Source organism: Ceratosolen solmsi, unplaced genomic scaffold, assembly GCF_000503995.2.
Source record: "Ceratosolen solmsi marchali unplaced genomic scaffold, CerSol_1.0 scaffold10, whole genome shotgun sequence".
NCBI lineage: Eukaryota > Metazoa > Arthropoda > Insecta > Hymenoptera > Agaonidae > Ceratosolen > Ceratosolen solmsi.
In genome coordinates, this window is record NW_011948412.1 from 19,632,288 (window position 1) to 19,654,035 (window position 21,748).

The 21,748-nt window shown below is 35.5% G+C and overlaps 1 protein-coding gene across 1 annotated transcript; it reads left to right on the plus strand.

The window, feature by feature from the left end:
• The first annotated feature begins 319 nt into the window (after nt 1-319).
• ash1 (histone-lysine N-methyltransferase ash1) lies at nt 320-21,256 on the plus strand. Its single transcript, XM_011503999.1, has 25 exons — nt 320-393; nt 3,648-4,087; nt 4,370-4,569; nt 4,658-4,774; nt 5,140-5,307; nt 6,094-6,790; nt 6,993-7,385; nt 7,885-8,118; nt 8,396-8,694; nt 10,567-10,891; nt 11,554-12,090; nt 12,671-13,961; nt 14,435-14,684; nt 14,979-15,286; nt 16,289-16,548; nt 16,931-17,284; nt 17,636-18,009; nt 18,079-18,288; nt 18,424-18,845; nt 19,252-19,578; nt 19,657-19,829; nt 19,990-20,156; nt 20,599-20,802; nt 20,883-21,032; nt 21,110-21,256. The coding sequence occupies exons 2-24, from the start codon at nt 3,925-3,927 to the stop codon at nt 21,024-21,026; spliced, it is 7,617 nt and encodes a 2,538-aa protein (XP_011502301.1). The 5' UTR covers nt 320-393; nt 3,648-3,924; the 3' UTR covers nt 21,027-21,032; nt 21,110-21,256.
• The last annotated feature ends 492 nt before the right edge of the window (nt 21,257-21,748 follow it).

Consider the following 21,748-nt stretch of genomic DNA (forward strand, 5'->3'; position numbering starts at 1 on the left):
GAGAGAAAACTGGGCGGCGTGATAGAATCCACGGTCCGGCAACAGGGACAGGAGGGTGATGGTGTTGGTATTGGTGGTGGTGGTGGTGGTGGTGGTGGTGGTGGTGTTCTTGTTGGTGTTGGTGTTGGTGTTGGTGTTGGTGGCGGTGTTGGTGTTGGTGGCGGCCGCGGCGGCGGCGGTGGTGACGGTGGTAGTGGTGGTGGCGGCGGCGACGGCGGCAACCACGACAGAGGTGGGAGGGCGGGTGACGGGAGGGGGAGGGGGAGAAAATCGGATGCTCTGGTGCTTTTGCTCGGTGAGGAGACGGCGACAGAGTAGCGAAAAATAGAGCGCGATAGAGGAAAATAGAGAATCTTCAGAGAGATGGAGGAAAGCTGCTAGCCGTTAACATTAGTAAGTAATGTCTTTCTTACGCTGTTATAAGACCGCGTGTGCGCGACAGTGACGGCCACGGGCAAGAGGGGCGGCGACGGTGGTGGAAGCAATAACGACGGTGGCGGCGGCGGCGGCGGCGGCGGCGGCGACAGCGACGACAACAACAACCACGACGACGACGACGACGATAACAGCGACGACAACGACAACGAGAACGACTAAGGCGACAACAACATCCGCGGGTGGGAGGGAAGTGGAAAGGACACTACACCGCTATGACCTCGCGCTGACGCCATTTTATGTGCGTGTGCGCGCGCGCACTAGCTCGCTCGTGTTAAAAAATGCACACGACACACGCGTTCTGGGGCGTATGTGTGCGTGCGCGCGCCAGTGCCAGCGGAGCGACGTAAACATTCTCGTACGCGTATACACATATTCGCTAGCGACGGCAGGAGCCGAGCGGACCTTCTGCTCTTCTTTTGAGACGGCTAGCGGCCGCCAGCGTGAAGAACGTCTGTAACCGCGACAATCGCTGTTTTCAATTCACGAGGTGAGCCCGGCCGATAAGAAGGATCGGTAGGATAAACAAATAAGGGCAACAGTATCCCAGCGGGAGCGATCAACCAAAATATTATTCAAGTGCGGCGGCATCATTGAAGCCTTGAGTGTACGGTACGAGAGCAGCGAGCGATTCCTCTCTGTGTCTTACTGTATTCGGCACATTCTTTCCTCAACGTGACTCGTTCACGCGCGGGTTCCGATCCCCATTACATGTACACTCCTTCTTTTCCGCCTCTTCCATCTCTTTCTTTTCTTCCGTCTGTTTTTCTTTTATTGTCGTCGTCGCCTTCGTCTTTGCCTTTGTGTTTGTCTTCGTTTTGATTTTGGTTTTGGTTTTGGTTTTGGTTTTGGGCTTGGTATTGGTATTGGTATTGGTCTTGGTATTGATATTGATATTGGTCTTGATTTTGATCTTGGTCTTGGTTTGAGTCCTGATCTTGGTTGTCGTCGTCGTCGCTGTCATTATCATCTTCGTTATTGTCTTGGTTGTCATCATCTTCGAAGTCATTGTCATCGTTGCCGTTAACCGTAATAGCGTCTAATTTTATAGAAGTCCGTGTTAAGAAAATAGGAGCAGCCGTTGTTCAAGTCAACGGTTCCACCAAATGGAACTGACACAACTCGAGATGGAGAGGCTGGTGCACACGGAAACGGCGGCTTTGTGGAAGGCTCTGTGTGACGCACAACAACAGAGAAGGAAAGAAAGGGCGAGCAAGACGATGAGCGGATATTAGGTGAGAGGAGGGCGCGCGTGTTCTCGTTTCGCGCCAATTTTGCTCCCCCAATTGCACGACACGCATGTCTGTACGCGCTGGTAACGGAGCCTCGCACCTGGCTGCATCTGCCGCCGCCGTGGTTGCTGGCGTCGTCGCCGTCATCGCGATCGCCGTCTTCTTCGGGAACAGCTGTCACCAAGATCTTCGTCGGTGTTTGGGCAAGGCTCGCGTAAGCGTCGCGAAGATCGCTATCGCGTTTACCTTCCTATTCTCCTCCCTACACACCGTCACATTGTCGTCGACTTTTTCTTTTTGTTCTTTTTACTTTTTACAGTTGATGTATTTTTTGTGGTTTGTTCGACTTAGCTAATGTGTTTTTAACGTGTAGGCTGACGCTGTTAGGGAATATCCTCCATGACGAATTAACAAAGATTGTAAATGTGTTTAACAAGAGCGCCCCTTGGTAGTAACTTAATTTTGGAGCAATGATTTAGCTACCTAGGATTATTTTGAAAAAGAAACTATTGAGAATGAAAATGGTTCGCGATGGTTTATATTTATCAAGCACTATGGAGTGAGCACACAAGATATACTTATTAATTTATAAATTTAACTTTAGGATTGATAGTGCAGTGAAAGTGATAAAATCCCGTTTTACTAATGTAATGTTTATACAGTGTTTATGATAATAGATCTAAGCTTAATTAAAATTGTGACATGATCCAGTCATTTCTAGGTTAAAGATATTTCTGTGTGAACAAGGCTAAAAGATTAATTAGTGATAGCTGATGTGTAATAGAATTGCCACTTTTAGAAAATTTTGCATATCTGTAACTGTATAATTACATAATTTGGAAACTGGTATTTTTTGTAAAAGATTGCAGATTAGGGATAATTTTTGCTTATCACAAGTAGATTTGCTAAAATTTAATGAAAGTATTATATTCATACGCATGTACTTTCAAATCTCAAGTTATAATGAAAAATGATAATACTTTTATTATATTTAATATAATCGAAATGATAGAGCACAATCGTATCTTTGATAGTTTATTTATTATAACTGTTATAATTCAAATTATTATATTAATTTTTTTAATCTTGAAATTATAAAGTAACTATTATTATTTAAAATATCAAATAAAGATATTTTATAAAAGTTTCTAATTGATTATTATTGTTTGCAATTGACAAAATTTATTACTTAACTTTTTGTGTAACATTTTCATTATTTGTTCATGATAAAATGCTAATTTTAATGAAAATATGATAATAGAACCACAATACATGCATTGCATTAAATGTTCATAAATTAATTAGTCAATATGGTTTATTATATAATATTTACATATATGAATAGTAGTGATTTAATTAAAATTATTTATTTACATGATATTTATTTATAAAGTTATAGAATTATAATTGATCATATAATTTTAAATAACATGTATAAGTACTTAAATAAAAGTGTAAATTAAGAATACTTACTTTGACGCAGATTATCTTAGATGATTAGTTATACAATTAGTTTAAAATACTAAAACTATTTACATATTACTTAATGCTTTTGTGGTGATAAAAATTGATAAGTTTAAGAGGAACAGAATCTACGATTATTTTTATTTTATAATTGTTTTATAAAATATATTATCATTAAAAATATTCATTTCCTTTATAAAAACTATTTTCAAATCTATAAAGTATAAACGTAATTTCTATAATTCAATATTTTTACAAATATTTGCGTTTAAATTAAGAATCAAAGACATTATTTAAAATAAAATTAATATAGATTTTATATTTTATGGAATAATTCATACTGTAATATATATATATATTTATATTTATAATATCGATGAAGATTTTAAAATACCAATCAGCTCAGTTTAATTGTATTAATATCAAAAGTATCAATTAATATATTAGATTATATATTATATCCATAGAAGTTATTGAGAAAATAACTTAATGTTTTATATTACTATCTTTTTTCAGGTACACAAAAGTATTAAACTTTTGAAGATTTCTTCACTGTTGACTTTGACAAATAGTCACCTACAGTGAAATGAAATGCTTGTGCTATGTTGAAAAGGATTCATATGAAAGTTTTTTTTCTTTCTTTATTTCTTATAAACTGTGTGTAATATTTTACTGAGAACATTTTTAACATTAAAATGAAATCTGTAAGACTGTAAAATTCTAAGAGGTGATAAAATAAAATTCAAGGGATGAGTTTATTTACAAATAAAGTGGATGTAAGATAAGCAAAAACATGTCTGGTGATTCGGGTTGGAATGCCGTTATTCATCATCCATCGGAGTTGGAATTGCAAAATTGGGACTGGGATGGCAATGATGGCGAACCAGAGCAAGAACTTCCATCTACAGTTGATATGGATGCAATTAAAGATGGCGGAAATTGGAATCCAGTTACTGGTATGACAATACAATAATTTAATTGAAATTTGATATTAATTTATTTTGAACAGTATTACTACATTTTCTATTAATAATTTCATGGAAATTATTAAATTGGATAAATTACCATAAAATCAACAAATTATGAGTTTATAGTACATAGTATATAATTTATAAACTTAAAAAGAATACATTTAAGAAAATTCCTCAACTTTCGGTTCTTATGTAATTCAAAGTTTTGCAATTTAAAAGTAATTTTATGCTTTTTATATATATCTTATTATTTTATTTTATCAATAGGTGTCACTACTATAAATTCAGATGATGATTCTGAATCAGATGATGAAAGCTCTGGAGGTAGCGACGGTAGTTGTTCCTATTCGGATTCAAATTCTGATTCGGATAATGATAGCAGCGATGGTGACAGTGAATCAAATTCTGATTGCACGTCAGATCATAGTGAGCAAACATTTTCAATTCGAGAAACAAATTTTGAGCAGGTAATGTACAGTTCTATTGTTTCATTGATAGCATTTATATATTTTTTAAATTCCATGTAGTTCTGATGCTTATGTTTAAAAATTATAGGGTGGATTAAAATTAAAAATAAGTATGAAAGTGCCCAGAAAAGAAGATTTAGATAAACTAAGATGTGATAGAGCTCGACGCCTGTTACCAAGAAGGACTAAAAGCAGAGCCGCTAAGGTAAATATACATATAATTCTGTAGTCCTACAGATTTTATAGATTGTTTAGAAAATGAAAAATAGTCACATAAGTATATGTGTTTTCAAAATTTTATTAAATAAAAATCAAATACTTCAGTCATTCTCAAAATCTATATTTTAAAATGTATTATATGTATTTTTAAGGTATCTATTTGCTTATTTTAATAACCTCATAAATAAATTCATTTTTAAATTAATATTTATTTAAAGGAGAACATAAAATGTGGAATTTATTTTTCATAAAAAAATTTCTTTTCTAATTGTTTTATTATTTAAAATATTTATACTTATTATTCTTATGAAAACAAATTTTTTTAAATAAAATATATTTATTTATATTTAGACATCAGATTGCAGTAGTGAAGATTCTGATTCATCCATCAGTCAATCTTTAATGCCATCCCCTCAAATTCAGCAAACATTACTGCAGCAACAAACAACACAATTTTCTCAACCACATCAACATGTTCCAATTCAGCATCAACAATTTTCAAATCAACAATCAAATGTGGTTAGTTAATTGTAATTTATTATATAAAGTTAGTTTTTCAACGTGAGCATACAATAAATTATTTAATCAATTGTATTAATTAGTAATAAACTGTAATGACTTTGATAAAGTATTATTAGAATTTTATTTTTAGAACTATTATTAGATAGAGTAGATAATCATACATAAATGTATATACTTATTTTATAAATTTTAAAATTTAAAATAACTTACTAAAGGTGTTAAAACATTAACATTTTAAGTTTATCTTACATAACGACAATAAATATATTAATAAAATAATAGTAACTAATAATGATGATAATATAATTCTATTAGGAAAATAAGACTTATATTATTATACAATATTTTATTATTATTATGATACTTATATTTTTATATATAGTAAATTCAATTATAATTTTTAATTTTACGAAAAATTCTGGTAATTTATTGTACTTAAAAGATGTTCTAATTTAATAAGCCTTGAAAATTGATTTTATTTTAAATATATTTGATATCAACTAGAGTTATGTATATATTGATTGATTCTTTGTAATTAAAATATTTAATTTTTATTACTTCCATGAATTGTTCATTGACTTAATTTTTCATTGATATATTTATATTATACTAATGCCAAGTACTATCATATCTTTTATATAATGGTTAAGTAATCATATATAATACAATTGTACTATATGCTATCTATATTATAACTGTACAATTAAATTTTATACTTATTTCAATATAAAATTATAATGATATGTGTAATTATTACCAAATAGTTATTTTTTTATTTTAAAGGGGACTGTACAGACAGTCCCACAATTGCCACAGGCCCAGCAAGTTAATCACCAGCATCACCACCATCATCATCACCACCAGCAGCAGCAACAACAACATGTACAACAACCGCAACAACATGTACAACAACCGCCACAACATGTACCACAGTCGCCACAGCAACAGCAACAGCCAATACAGTCGCAGCAGCACCAGCAACCCCTCCAGGAGATCAATCAGGAGGATCTTGCAGCAATTCTGCCAGAACAAGAGCACGAAGACACGGCATTTGACGGCTTTGAGGACTCGGAAAGTGGGCGGTTAGTGTCGAAAGCGATTGAACGGATGTCACTTGGTGCCGACTCAGACTCCTCTGAGAACATAAGCGAGCGGAACCCCGTGCCTGTGTACAGTTCGTCCCTGCTTCAGCAATTCGCGGAGAAAACAGCACTGCTGTCGGAGCCACGTAAACGACGTGGCAGTAAGCAGCAGCTCGCCAAGAGGTCGAGCGGCGAGCCTCGGGAACCGGAGTATGCCAGTGCCTCCAACGTGTCACCGGATTCAGGTATACAGTCCGTGGACAACAGCCCTCTACACCTGGTTAATCCCGTGAGTCCACCTCCAACTACATCCAACCCAGGTGGTACGCTTAATTTACCTGTGCGGCCAGTGAGCACTACCGTATCAGCCAATAGCAGCAACAACAGCAACAACAAAAGTAAGGAAGACTTGTCAGCCAGTTTTTTGTTTTTTATTCAGCTTCTCGGTGTTCGAAATAACACACGAATTTTATTTGTTATTTACGTTAAATTTATATTTTTATAGAAGTAATATTTTAATAAATTTGACGTTATTTTGAAAATCACTTAATTTGTATTTATAAGCATCGAAGATTTAATAAATCAAATGGCCACTTACAGCTGTAGAGTCGACGAGTTTTGTGGTTGGCAAATTGTCGACGTCGAGGCCAGCAGCCTTGGTGGCCAAGTCGAAGTCGCTCGTGAGTGCGGATACGGTGTTGAGCCCCCCAAAGCGCAAACCCGGGAGACCTGCAAAGTTCGCTGCATCCTCTTCGACACAGCCACGCGGCCCGGGGAGGCCGAAGCTTCGTCCGACCGCTATTCCAGTCAAGAAAGAAGCAGCTAATGGTCGATCTTTCTTTAACAAGGAGAATCCTTGCTTCAAGAGAGCCAAAGTTGTCGTGTCGCAGTGCAACAGGCAAACGTCGGCCAAATGTCAGACTGTTGAAGAAACGCTCAACAATAGATTGAAGTGCAGGAAGTCGACTTTGCGGAAATCGTGCGATACGACCGGTTAGATCCTTTAACTCTTTTCTTGTTTCTTATCATCTTAGCTTGAGATCTACTGTTTTTTTGACATTTTTAAAAATTTAATGTCAGTATAAAAATAATAAACAAAAATTGAACTTTTCCAAAAGACGTCAATTAAATATTTTATACATTATTTAATGCTGATATATAACGCTCAACCTTTACATTATTTGTAAAAAACGTGATTGTCAAAGTCGGATAAAAGAGATGTAATTCGTCATTTATTTTACGTTACTTTACACAAGCGTTCGGTGCAATTCTTGTACAAACTATGTGAAAAAGTTCATAATTACTAAATACTGACAAATCTATAAATTTGCAAAGTTTATTAAATTACTTTCCATTTTTTTGAATATTAAACTTTAGCATATCGATTTAATTATTTATTAATAACGTATCGTTAGAAATGCGCCTATTTTCTTTCACAATGTAATTTCATAATAAACATTTTAATTTCTTGTGATTTGTCATGTAATTTTAGCAACGCTGACTAAACCAGCCCAACGCCTGGACGAAGTGAAGGTGTGCGTAACGCGTAAGAAGTGCCTAAGCAAACCGACGCAGGTCATCGTGGGGAAACGCTTGAAGGAAGCCATTCATAACGAGGAGACGGGCAACTGCAAGCGAATGAGGCGGGAAAGGCAGACGCATTTAAAGAAAGAACTCGCTCAGCCAACCATCGTCAAATCTACCGAACGAATTGAGGATAATACAGGTAATATAATATAATTTTATAATAAAGATAAACTGATGCCTTACGGATTATCATTTGCAAAACAACGCTAAAATACTAATACGAAGAATAACATATGAATTGGCAAAATTAATTAAAAAAAAATATAATAAATTTGTATTCCAAGCGCGATTTGAGCTCGATCTTTAACTTACATAAATACTAATGATAGAAGAAAAAAAAATAGAATGCTTACTTTAATAAGATTATGGATGGATATAAATTTTGTTTAAACGAGCGGCTGTGATTCTGATTTCAGGTAAACTCGAAAGCAAAAAGAGCTTAAAGGAGAATAGGCTTGACTCGTTAAGTCTTAGCAAACGTCAGCAGTCGACGCGAAAGAGCCAACAACAACAGACATCATCAGCATCTCGGCGCGTCCTCAAAGAAAATAAAGTTAACAAAAAGACAATTGGCACGACCGCAGCCGCTCCGAATAACAAAAACAACGAGGCTGGACATTTACTGGAAACGAGCGTCATTGGCGTGCAGACCATCTTATCCTTACCTGTTATTAATCCGATTCTTTCAAATAATCAATATTTATATCATTGTTATGTGCTTGCAGCATTGCAATGATTTGCGCCTTTCACCTACCAATCGAATTATTTATTACGAATTATAACAATAGTTTTGTATAATTTGCAAACTATAATTACCATGAAAATGGTAATTTTTCGTATTTAACGGAAATGTGTAGATTTTCTATCTTCCTATTTTCAAGTATTGTACAAACGCGTTCATGCGCATTGAAAACTCTTAAAATGGTTTTGAAACGTGGGGTAAGCTTTTACATCACAACAGTTTCTCTTTAAATATATTTCAAAATCAAAGTCGAATGAGGTTGATAATATTTTTATTACAAACATTTGATTATACGGCACAGAAGGAAAACATAATTTTATGCGTATGGTATTATTATATAGCCATAATTCCGATAAATGTGAGTAATTCTAATTAAAATACCTTAATTATTGATATAGATTTTTAATTTATCGCCATTAAAATGCAGAAGTAAAAGTGAAAAATGTTTTAATTCGGTCAAAATCGTATAATTAGTTTACTGAAAAAACCTATTTGTTAGCTTGTTGGATGGATCAGCTTAAAAAATTTTCATTGTAATACGCACACCGAGCCTCACCATAATAATAATTCACGAAACATCATAACGAGTTTATCTAAATAAATAATAAAATAACTATGCAATTTGATGATTATACGAAAGCGTTGGTATAAATACTCGGTGATTCGATTGCGCTATTAGTGATATATCAAAATTCCAATTATATCTTGGAAGTTTCTATTCTTGAGTCGATTCGAACGGAAGAATTGTGGACCTTAATCAAAGTTCTGTCGTGCGAAATCGTGCGAACTTGAAGTAAATTTGTGAATTGTCAGGCACTAGGGGTTGGCCGGGATCATCATGCGCAGAAATTGATTAGTGTACTTGACTAGCTTTCTCCATTAGGGGGGTTGAATGTTGAAGCCGATTAAGGGGAAACTGTTGCCATGTTCTCACATACTCTCAGACGGCGCGCACGTTTGTTCACACATATGCATGCACTCGTATAGTGTGGTTTTGTCATTTTATGCCTTGTGTAGTTCATGAAAGATGCATGACTCGTGAAGAAGAGTAACGGAAAGCCGGGACATCGTCCGTTAAAAGACTCTTCTTTATTTATTATCCTGAGAACCGAGTATATCTACAGCTGGTAGTTGCTCGTGGTTAATTAATACTCTCGATCCATGTGGCGAATATTTGAATAAATTTATAAATTACGAAGCTTTCGACACATTGCCCGAGTTCTTTGTATCCTTAAAAAAAATTCAAACTTAATAGTGTAATTTTTTCATGCATTTAAAATTCAATAACATATATATATATATATATATACTTTTTTTTAAACTCTCATCGTTGAAAAAATACAAAAACTTTTCTTATGTTGTTATAAATGTATTTGTTTATATGATAATAATTGATTTTTTAAGATGAACAATTGATATTTAAATGTTTAATGTTCTTCCATATAATTTAGATACAGATTTGCCGTACAAGAATGTAAATTTTATTTTACAAATATTTGGCAATTTGATTATTAATAATTCTAATTATTTGATCTTTCCATATATTACTCTTATGTAATGAAACATACCGTTCATTTTTATATTCTTTATATTTGATGATTTCGGCTTTTTGGCCTCGAGTAATTAATAAACATATTTAATAATGAATATTTTAATAATTCGAATGTATAAACATATTTGATTATCTCATCATATAATTTTTTCTAATTTATTTATATAATTCACGTGGCTCGTGTCTTTAGATTCATAAGGACGATGTAATAATTGTACTTCCTTTATATACGCAAGATTATAAACGTGCAGTTGACGCGCAATCTTATCCATATTTTATGTTTGTTTGAAAAGACAACAAGAGGGAGCAGTACTGTATCAAACGAGCAGCAAATCGGGGGCGAGTATCATCGTCATCATCACCATCATCACAAACATCGGCGGCGCGTTATTGCACCGAAAATACCGATCCGGGTTGACCCGGCCGTCGGACAGGAGCTTGAAAGGCTCGTCGATGAGTTCGGTAAGATGTGTAGTTTGGGAAAAATTGTCACTGGTAGCAGTGGCATGAACGGATCGACAAAGGTAGTCGAGCCCCTCCCTCACATCTTTAGGCTCAAGAAGACGACGAAGAAGCGCAAGGGTAGCGAGCTTGACCTGGTTGATGAACAGAACGCTGGTCAGTGCGATTTTACTTTCTTTCTTGTAATGACTGCAATGCACATTGAACATGCTTGATAAGAATATTATCTATGATTATGGAAAGTACATGTGAGATTATGATTAACTCAAATTTATAACTTATAATTAAGAAAATGTAATTGTTTTCAAGGAATGCTTTCAATCAAATATATTATATGCTTTTTAATGATAAAAACTTGTGATAATAACTTATGTAGCATACATACTTTAAGGTGATTTTGATAGAAATGGTTATTTTAAATATTGTATTAGCGCTCTTAAGTAAAATATCTCTATTTTAACATAAAATTTTAATAAATATTTATCTTAAGAGAATAAAGCTTAAGTTAATTTGTACATATATATGCACACTTTATTATTCAATATTAAATCTAAATACAAGTTGTGTTGATTTTACTTTCTTTGCATATTATGAGTTTTATACGAACGCAGCACGTATATATTTGTATATTTAAATTGGAAGAAGTAAAGGTAGTTATTACTAGAAAAAAGACGTTCTACGTTAATTACAAATCGCAAGTTTAAATGATTTGTTAGGATTAAATTTGCTTTCTAATCATAATGTATAAAATTAAGAGCATTTGCAAGATATGCATACAAGAAATTCCTTACCAATAATTGTATTCGTTCAACAATTAGGAAAGACATTAAAACGCCGAATTAAGAAGGAAACGGCGGATGGTAGCAGCAGCAGTAGCAGTAGCAGCAGCAGTAGTAGTAGCAGCAGTAGCAGCAGTAGCAGCAGCAGCAGTAGTAGTAGTGCGAGTAACAGTAGTAGCGCAGCGAGCGTCGCCGGTAACGAATCGAGTAATCCAAACGAGCAACGATTGCCGCTGAAGAAGCGTCACTATCATGTATTCAGCGTGTACAGTAGCTCGCAGGAACAACCGACAGAGGGTGAAGAACACGTGGTTGACGGCGATGAAGAAGAGGAGGAGGATGAGGAGGAAGAGGAGGAGGAGGAAGATGTGGAGGATGAGGATGACGATGATGAGGAAGAGGAAGAGGAGTCGAGGAAGCACAGACCAAGTGTCATACCACATGCAAAAAGTATCGAGGGGACCGTTTTGAGGTACGGTACCGAGGCTGGTAGTGCTACCGGTGTCAGCCAATCGAAATCTACTGCTGCAGTTGAATCGTCGGTGCTGAAAGCTAAGAAAAGGCTTGAAAAAACTGGTAAGTGCTAGGCAAGATTATTTTTTTAAATAGAGGGACGCCCGCATAGTCCCATCGTGAATAATTAAAGTAATTTGGTTTAAATAAATATCATAATTGTAAGAAAAGTATTTTATAAAATAATTTTTTATATTAAATCGGTTTCATAATAATTCGATATAACATAATCGGTAAACTTAGTAATTTAGTATTTACTTAATTGTTTAATTATCGAAAGAAAATATTAAAATTCGAAGTACGATAAATATTTAAGTGAAAACAAATGTTGTTATGTAAATTTTATCTATTGTTTTGTAAAGATATTTTGAAAGTACCTTATCGATTTAAAGTCTTCGTAAGGAAAAATAGAAACAAAAAAATATATATATATATATATTATCATTCGCAGACTATATTTTATGAAATACATAACGAGGAACATTATAAACTAAATAATATTTACTTCCTTAATGCATTTAATAAGTTTTTATTATGCTTTATATTTCAATTATCATTGTAGCGCCAAAAGCTTATTTTTTCTACTACTTAAATAAAATGACATATTATTGTCATATAATACATAAATGTAATTGATGATTGTGTGAAACTGAAAATTTGAACATTTTTCCAGTATTTGAAAGCAGTACGATGCCTATTGAAAAATCACAAGGTCAAATTGATTCGCTACCGAGACGTAAAAAGAAGATCGTCAAAGATTTACGCGTAACAGTTACAAAACTACCTGTTGAAAACAATCATGTTATCGATAAGATTGAAAAATTAGAAAAAATGTGCGCCGGTGATAAAACAATGAAAACAAATATCGAGAAAATGTCGAAATCTGAGAAACTGAATATTGATAAACTTACGAATACTCAAGTAGAGAAGATCGATAAGCCAGATTCACGGTCTTTGGATTATCTTCAGCGAGCAGAGCGCACGGTAAAAAACAAACAATTAAAAGATGAAAAGGAAATTAGCGCAAACAAATCCATGAAAAAAGATGCGGAGTTAAAAATCGCGAAGAAAGATGTAGAGTCTAATAAGCTAATGAAGAAGGACATTGATATTAATAATAAATTCGTAAAGAAAGATCTAGATATTTTGAAAACAGTAAAAAAAGACGGGGACGTTGGTAATAAAATGTCCAAGAAAGAAATCGAACCAAGTAGAAGCTCGAAGAAAGAGAGTTCCGATACTATCAAATTGAAAAATAACGATTCAAATAAAGTAACAAAAAGAGATCCTGAAAGTAAAAAGAAGGATACGGATAATAAATTAGATAATAAAGTAGATGTATTCAAAAGTAATGAAGTCGTGCTTCATAAACCAATGAAAAATGAAATATCCAGTACTCCCACTCCAAATACTACAAGCAGTTCCTTAACAGTCATGCAGATAAAGAAAAAAGTTCGCCGCAGAAAAGCGATAAATCGCACGGGCTTTCCCACTTTGAAGAAAAAGAAAAAGAAACAAATCTTGACTGTTAAATTAAATAAGGAAGAGTTTGAGAAAGTTATTAGTAATACAATGCCGAATAATTTAAAAACTAATAATATTGAGATAAGAAAACCAAAGGTTGAAACTAAAGAGAATAAAGAAAAGGAGGCCGTGAAGAAAAAATCGGAAATTACGTACACGAAAGAAATCATAAATAAAGATGAAGGTATTGACAATAAAAAATTGGATGATAAGATTTTATACGACGATGAAAATACAACGTTGGAAGAAAGTGCACAGACTTGTTCCGGTCAATTACGTGTCAGAAAAGATTTAGTGGTCGAGTGTGATGGTAGTAAGCCGTGCGATAAATTATGTCCAGTTAAATATGAAAAAATTCAAGATTCGAGAATGTACGATGAGAACGCAACATTAGAAGAATCTTTAGAAAGGTATTTTTATATCAATATTATTTAAATATTTGTGTGCTTCCTTACTAAACAATTTTCACAAGATATTTTACATCCAAAATAACTTTATGCATGTGTTCTCGTATCGAAATGAAATATTAAATAAGAAAAAAACGTTATCAAATATTTCCAACAAATTAAAATAGCAAATCTTTTTAATTTGGACAATTTCATCGAGCGATTAGATTTTTTATTAACATTATTATTACCTAGGACCTCTGGCAAAAGGCAAGGAATTTATAAATTTCCAATATGACTGTTAAAATTGCGATATATCAAAATAAATTTTTATTACTTCATTGACGTACGCATGTTCAAAGAATATTTATATTATACATATATAATATAACATATATTATACATAAGAATTCATTATTCATAATATTCCAAATTCAAATTCAGCGATTTATTAAATTCTGCATTTAATAACCAGCGTATTTCGTTTACGTTTGCAGATACAATCAGAGTCAGAAAGTGGCAGTGTTGAGCGAAGAGAATGTAAGGAAGCTCGAGTGTGCGAATTTACAATTAAGCGTGAAACTGGAAAGCCACACCTGCTTGAATAATAATCACCGGCGAGTACGTAGTTCGGTCAGTCCTTGCACCCTCACCGTCAAGAATCTCAAGAGGCTCCGTAACGATTATGACACCGAGAGCGACGCGCTACCAAGTAGCGACATTGCTAGCGATGATCACGATAAGCAGGCAAGTTTTAACCCTTACATTTTGTTTATCTGCTTTAATTATCTCACAAATAGTGAAGAGTGGCTGACTGTATATAAGTGTATATAAGAGCAATGGTTGCTAGAGGTATGAGCAAATGCCTAATTTGTTATGAAAAAACGTAAAAGATGAAACCGATCGTATTGACTATTACAAGATTGAATCAGTATTATTCGATAATTTAGTAAAGCAGATAATAATAATAAGTTAGTACCACGAAGAATTCAACTCGCCGTCAGAGATTGTCTAAAGGTGTTTGTTTTTAAACTGATACAGGCAAGCTCGATGCGCTGTCGGAGGAAGCAGCCTCGGTGGAAAAAGCGCTACCTGCAGGCAGGTCTCTTCTCGGATTACTTCAAGGAGGACGAGCCCCGAAAAACGACTAATGCCGACTCGGGAAACAACAAGAATAAGATGCTCTATGATCCAACAGAGCATCCCCATGGCCTCCTTCCACCGCCCTATCACTGCGGCAAGTTCCTCAGACAACGAGAAATTCCCTTCCAGCTGCCTTATGATCTCTGGTGGCTGCACACTCATTCTCGGTTACCTGGTAGAGACCTCGTGCCATCTTGGAATTACAGGTGATGCTGCTAAGGGGACTGCTGTCTATATTTATTTATTCATGATGTTATGTCGAATTTAAAGCAGGCCATTTGATATTCATTCGTTTATTTGATTTTGCCCGATCAAAATATAAAAAATCGGTCATTTTAACATTTGAAGTTCGATAAAACATCGATAAAGCGAATTTTAATACAAAATAAGTTAGGATTATATCAAATTCAAACTTGCTTACATTTTTATTCGCTCTCATAATACTCCAATTGTTTCCACCTTCTTTTTTTTTTAATCAATGTGCTTTATAAATGTATAATGAAGATAAATTTATCATTACACTTGTGAACAAAGATTTATGCTATATGGGACATGGGATGTGAGCAATTAATCAAGAATTCATTTTATATCAGTTTCATAAATATACTTTTAATTGTGTTACGTTGGTTCTACTTTTTGAAGAGTTATTAAATAAGTTCAAACAAGAAAATATTAACATTATATAATAAGCTACCGTTTGTCCTGATCGGTTACAATTATACTCACTTTTATAATACTTGTTGTAAAAATGTTTAAAATCCTTTGAAAAGTGAGTAAAACGTTTTGAAGAATAATATAATATTACATATATATAGTATGCTTGAGCTCAATCAAAAAATTCGAGATAAATTGAAATTCTATGAATTATAATGAGTTAATGGTCAGATTTCCAATCGATGATTAAAAATAACATTGTTTATAAATTTATTTAGTAGAAATTTCTTTTATATGACATAATTTTTGATCTATTAAACAAAGAGTAAAGAGTAAAATCACTCTACCAAATTGGGTGACTCATCTTTAAATCTACAGATCATAATTAACAATATTTTGTATTCAAAATATGTTTCTGTCGAGTATCCACTGCTTTATGCCAATGCGAATCTAACAAATAGCCGTCGATGTGCTATCGTGAATAAGTACGAAATGAAAAAAAAAATAAGAAAACATAGCCGGCTTAAGTAACGAGTGACTCTTGATTATTAAAGGAAAATCCGCTCGAATGTGTATTACGATGTGAAGCCGACGATGCTGTACGAGGCGCAGTCGTGCGAGTGCAAGCCGGAATCCGGATGTGGCGACGATTGTATTAACCGGATGGTTTTCAGCGAGTGCTCGCCCCAATTCTGCCCATGTGGTGAGCGCTGTAAGAACCAGAAGATCCAGAAACACGATTGGTCGCCCGGACTTCAACGTTTCATGACCGAGTCCAAGGGCTGGGGAGTTCGCACTCATCAATCCATTAAGAGTCAGTTGCATCCTTTATATACACACACACACACAGACACACACACACACACACACACACACATATATATATATATATATATATATATAGGTCGGGCTGTCTCTAGTTACAAAAATTAAAATATCAAAGACCACTCGTACTATGTCAATATCAGTAAATCGTTGATTCGGGGCTAATTTATTAATCGAGATTTGAATTGCGGCTCGTATTAAGAAGTTGCCTCTCCAATCAAACATCCGTATTAAAGAAAAGATAACAGAGAGAATGAATTGACTAGAGATTAAACTATTCATTATTTTATAATAAATAAGACATAATCACAAAAAAAATGTTACTCAGTAATCATTGAAAGGTTGTTCTCAATGGTTTTCATTTTTCACAGCGGGATGTTTCATCTTGGAATACGTTGGCGAGGTTGTATCGGAGCGGGAATTCAAGACGCGAATGGCCACACGCTACGCCAATGATACACACCACTATTGTCTACATTTGGACGGCGGTCTGGTGATCGACGGGCACAGAATGGGCGGTGATGGGCGTTTTGTCAATCACTCCTGCGAGCCCAACTGTGAGATGCAGAAGTGGAGCGTCCATGGACTCCCCCGGATGGCCCTCTTCGCTTCGAGGGACATCGAGGCCGGCGAGGAACTCACTTACGACTATAACTTTGCTCTCTTCAATCCGTCCGAGGGACAGGAGTGTAGATGCGGCAGTGATGGCTGCCGCGGCGTCATCGGTAAGGGCTCGCTGTGAAAGTTTTGAGGTTCTGGTTCCGACGGTTGTCAACTTTGGATAATTGGCTAAATTACAAAAGCTAAAATTTTTCCCAACTTACAGCATGGTAATGGTTATACTTCTTAAAAAATGTTAATGCTCCTTTCCTATACTTATGCACAGTTGTCGCATTCGATTTAAGAGCTTACTAGATTATTATTACACCTAAGAACTTTTGCAATTCCAATACACTTGCCAAAGCTGTCTGATTTACGATGAGCAGCGTACTTGGCAGACCGTTCGAGCTGAGCTTCGATTTTTTCAGAAAGCCCATAGCATTCGCTTAATCGTTTAATGGTACTTGACTCCATAGGTGGCAAGAGTCAACGTGTCGCCAGGCCATTGCTCCCGGCAAGCCAATTGACGATAATCAACGGTAGCTACTTAAGCACTATCAACGAGCGTCGCTCCGTCGGCCGTCCGCGGAAGAACTCGCGCAAGATGAACAGTACAGTTATACAGGCACAGGCACAATCGAGTCTCCCATCCTCATCCAATCGCAAGAGCGGACTCTGCAAGACACGCAAAATCGGATCGGACGGCAGCTTGCTTCCCACCCCCGCTATTAAGCCCTTGTCCCATCAGCAGCGTTGTTTCGTCCTCGAGCATCGCTGTTTCCTCGTGCGTAATATCGAAAAGATACGCAAGTACAAGCAGCCGGTTATATTGGTGAATACTCAGGTAAGTGTAGCACAATTAATGATTAGCCTCACCGATAATAAGCCGCCTAACGTAATCGTGCGCTTGCCATGATAGAACAAAAGCGTGATAAAAGTTGGCAACATTACGGGTGTTGGGGTGCAGACTACGAAGGAGAAGAATTCCGGGGAGTTAAAGGCCAATAACGAGGTCTTCTTCACGCATCTGACAACACTTACCAACACGGGCTCGAGAACCGTGAGAACTAGAAGGCTTGCGCAGGCGCAAGATGATCCTGAGGTTAATAAGACCGCTAAATTAGCTAAGGTGAGTGCGAGACTTTTTGCCAATGGATTGTGTTAATACCAATGGCATACGTTAAGGGTGCGAAAAATCATTAATGCGTCGTAAGGAGCTGAGAGTGCGTACTTAATTGAAATGTCCATCGATGCTTTCCGACAGGTTTTGAAAGATCTTTACACGGTTATAACGGGCGCAAAGGATGAGAACGAGGCATTGCTGTGCACTCCATTCCTGACCCTTCCACCCAAACGCAAGCTCTCGGAGTATTACGAGAAGGTGCAGGAGCCCATCGACCTCACGGTAATCGAGCAAAGCATCGAGAACGGGCAGTACAAGACGGCCGAACAATTCGACCAGGACGTCATACGCATGTTCGACAATAACGTACGATTCTTCGGCCGGACCTCCGAGATCGGCATCGCGGCGGCGAGGCTGAGGAAGCTGTATTTGGGTCGAAAGGCCGATTTTGTTATACCGATTACGGAGGCTACGGGATTGCCGCCCTCGCAAGCATTCCTTCCACCGAGGGGATCCACCGCTGGCGAAGAGGACGTCATTCGTTGCATTTGTGGATTGCATCGGTACACGATTATTCTCTGCTTTATACTCTTATATATTTTCATGATTTTTAAAGCTAGAATATGCACGTTTAAAATAAGAAGTAAGAAAAATTCCGTACTCTAACCTTACAAATTCTTTGTTTACTTACTATACTAATATTCTTCATGTTGATGTAATCGCTCGGTGTTCATTATTTGGAGTGTACTTTAGTGAGATAAAATTCAAGACGGCTGCAGAAGGTAGGACAATTGAAAAAAGTACGAGGATTAAAATTTCGTGTGCTATATATATATATAATTACGATAAATCTTATTAAATTTCATTTGACTTTCATCAACTTTAAATAAGCTCAAATATTAGTATCAAATATTCTTTATGTTCGTTACTATGAGACTCGTTAGAATGCGCTTGTAATTCCGATTACAGAGATGAAGGTCTGATGATCCAGTGCGAGCGGTGCCTCGTGTGGCAGCACTGCGATTGCGTCAAGGCGGATACAAGCGCGGACTCGTATCTCTGCGAAAGGTGCCAGCCTCGGCTCGTCGATTACGAAATACTTCTCGAGACCGAGGAGGAAGAGGAGGGCAAAAAATACTATGTCACCTTGATGCGCGGTGACCTGCAGCTGAGAACCGGCGACACCGTTTACGTTCTCAGAGACACTCCGGATAAGCATACGTATAAGACCATAGACAAGCCGGATTACGAGCAGATGGACATATTCAGAATCGAAAGGCTTTGGAAGAACGAGAGGTCAGTTCATGCATTTCAAGATTTTCAGGCTGTCATTAGCAACGAAAAGTAATCTTATCATTAATCGACGTGTTACAGTGGCGAGAGATTTGTGTTTGGGCATCATTATCTACGACCGCACGAGACTTATCACGAACCGACGCGCAAGTTCTACGAGAACGAGGTCGTCTGTGCTCCGCTTTACGAAGCGGTCCCTTGCGAATTGATAGCCGGTCGTTGCTGGGTTCTAGATCCGCACACCTTTTGCAAAGGTATTGTGTTGTGTCACATTGTTTGTCATTGCGCAATGTAATTACACAAGCATTGAAAAAATAACAATGTCTGGATGTTAGAATATATTATTTGTTGATATTCTGACGGTATTCGTTTTGTAGCAATCGAGTGTAAGAATGGTTTAACGATTGCTTTCAGGTCGACCGGTCTATTCAACACCAGATCACATTTATGTTTGCGAGTACCGCGTGGATCGAGCAGCCAGACTATTCACTAAAGTCGCGAGGTCGCGGCATCAAGTCTGCACAAAACCTTATGCCTTTGAAACTTATCCGCAACGCATAAAACATTATCGGACTTATTTGGTGAGACTTGCAAATGTATTTTCATTGGCATATTCTAATTTTTAAAATTGTAGTTTCTTTAATTTAGGATAAACTAAAAACAAAGAAAAAATTTCAATATGTACAAATGTATTAACTTGATGTGCACTTACTTTTGTCTCAATTTGGCAAATTAACAATTTGATATTGAAGAATCGAGAGTTACATTTACATTTATTTACAATTATTACTACATATTATTATTTATAAGTTTGAACTCGTAAGGGGTCATAGTAAAAAAATACAATAACAAAATGCATGCGATTTAAGAATGTTATTGCTTGGGTATGACGCACAAACAAATCTAAGACATAAATATTTCAAAATAACTGATAATGTAAAATAGGAGCAAGTCGTTTATCGAGTTTATTATCTGCGATTTATAAATGTGTTTTTTTTCTTTTCTTTTTTTTCCATTTTCCAGCCACATAGCCTCGATGGCATACAAGTAAGTGGTAAGGCTACGAAAGAGAAAAAGAAAAATTGTTCGGAAACCGAACAAAGCGCCAGTAAAACGGAATTTCGAGATAATGTTAAGCCAAGTAACAAAGATCAATTACACAAGCCTCGAGGTCGTAGGCGACTTATAGAGAATTCATGTATAACTACTCACATAAACTTTGTTCAGGTATTGTAATTTAAAAATATAAATTTTAATAATTGAAATTTTTAAATCCAATAATGTAAATAATTAACACGTGTTTTTAGAGAGAAGATAAAAAAAAGAGACTGAATGGCATTTTGCTGATTTTATTAGATAGATTGCCAAATAAAAGTGAACCTCTAGACATGTCGAGTCTTTTGGAACGCAACAGAAGAAATCGGAAAAGACCGGGTATACTAAATCCGTGATATTGGGTTAATATAATATATATATTCTAATAATAATACATGATTATAGTATATTAATTTTTCTGTTTGTTTTTTTTCATCAGGTTATTTAAATACATAAAAAATCACTCAGATGACTGAAAAAATGGATGATAACAACTTTAGCCAAATAGGTTGTCCTTCAAGCCTATACTTTGTGACATTTAAATTCTTTCTCCTAAATAGTCGAGAATAAAAAAACAAATTTTACGCAAAAAAAAAAACAAATTTCGCACAGTTCGGACAATCCAAGAAAACAAATAATGAGAAAACTAAAACTTATCATTCGTGGATCGAATCCACCGATTATTCAATTCGTAGCAAAATTTAAATATTACGTAAACAAGCCTACTTGTAATTATTAACCCATCGGATAATTCAAAATAATTCGATGATTGTAAAAAGTTATATACAGAAATGAAACGCGTTGCACAGAGCAGACATTTAGAGAATCGCAAAGATTTGTAAACTAATTTAACAAAAACAAAAAAAAAACAAAAAAAAATCCTGGAGAGACGAAAGAAAAAAGACCTCGGATATTCTTTTGAGAGGCCGTTGGACTTTTTTTTTATTTCGTACAACATATGTTATTTAATGTATATTGAGAAAATACATTTGTACAGAGTTATTTGTAAATTATTTTTATTTTTATCAGGTTAGTAATCATTGTTAAGACCAGAATAGTCGTTTGTACAAATTATAAA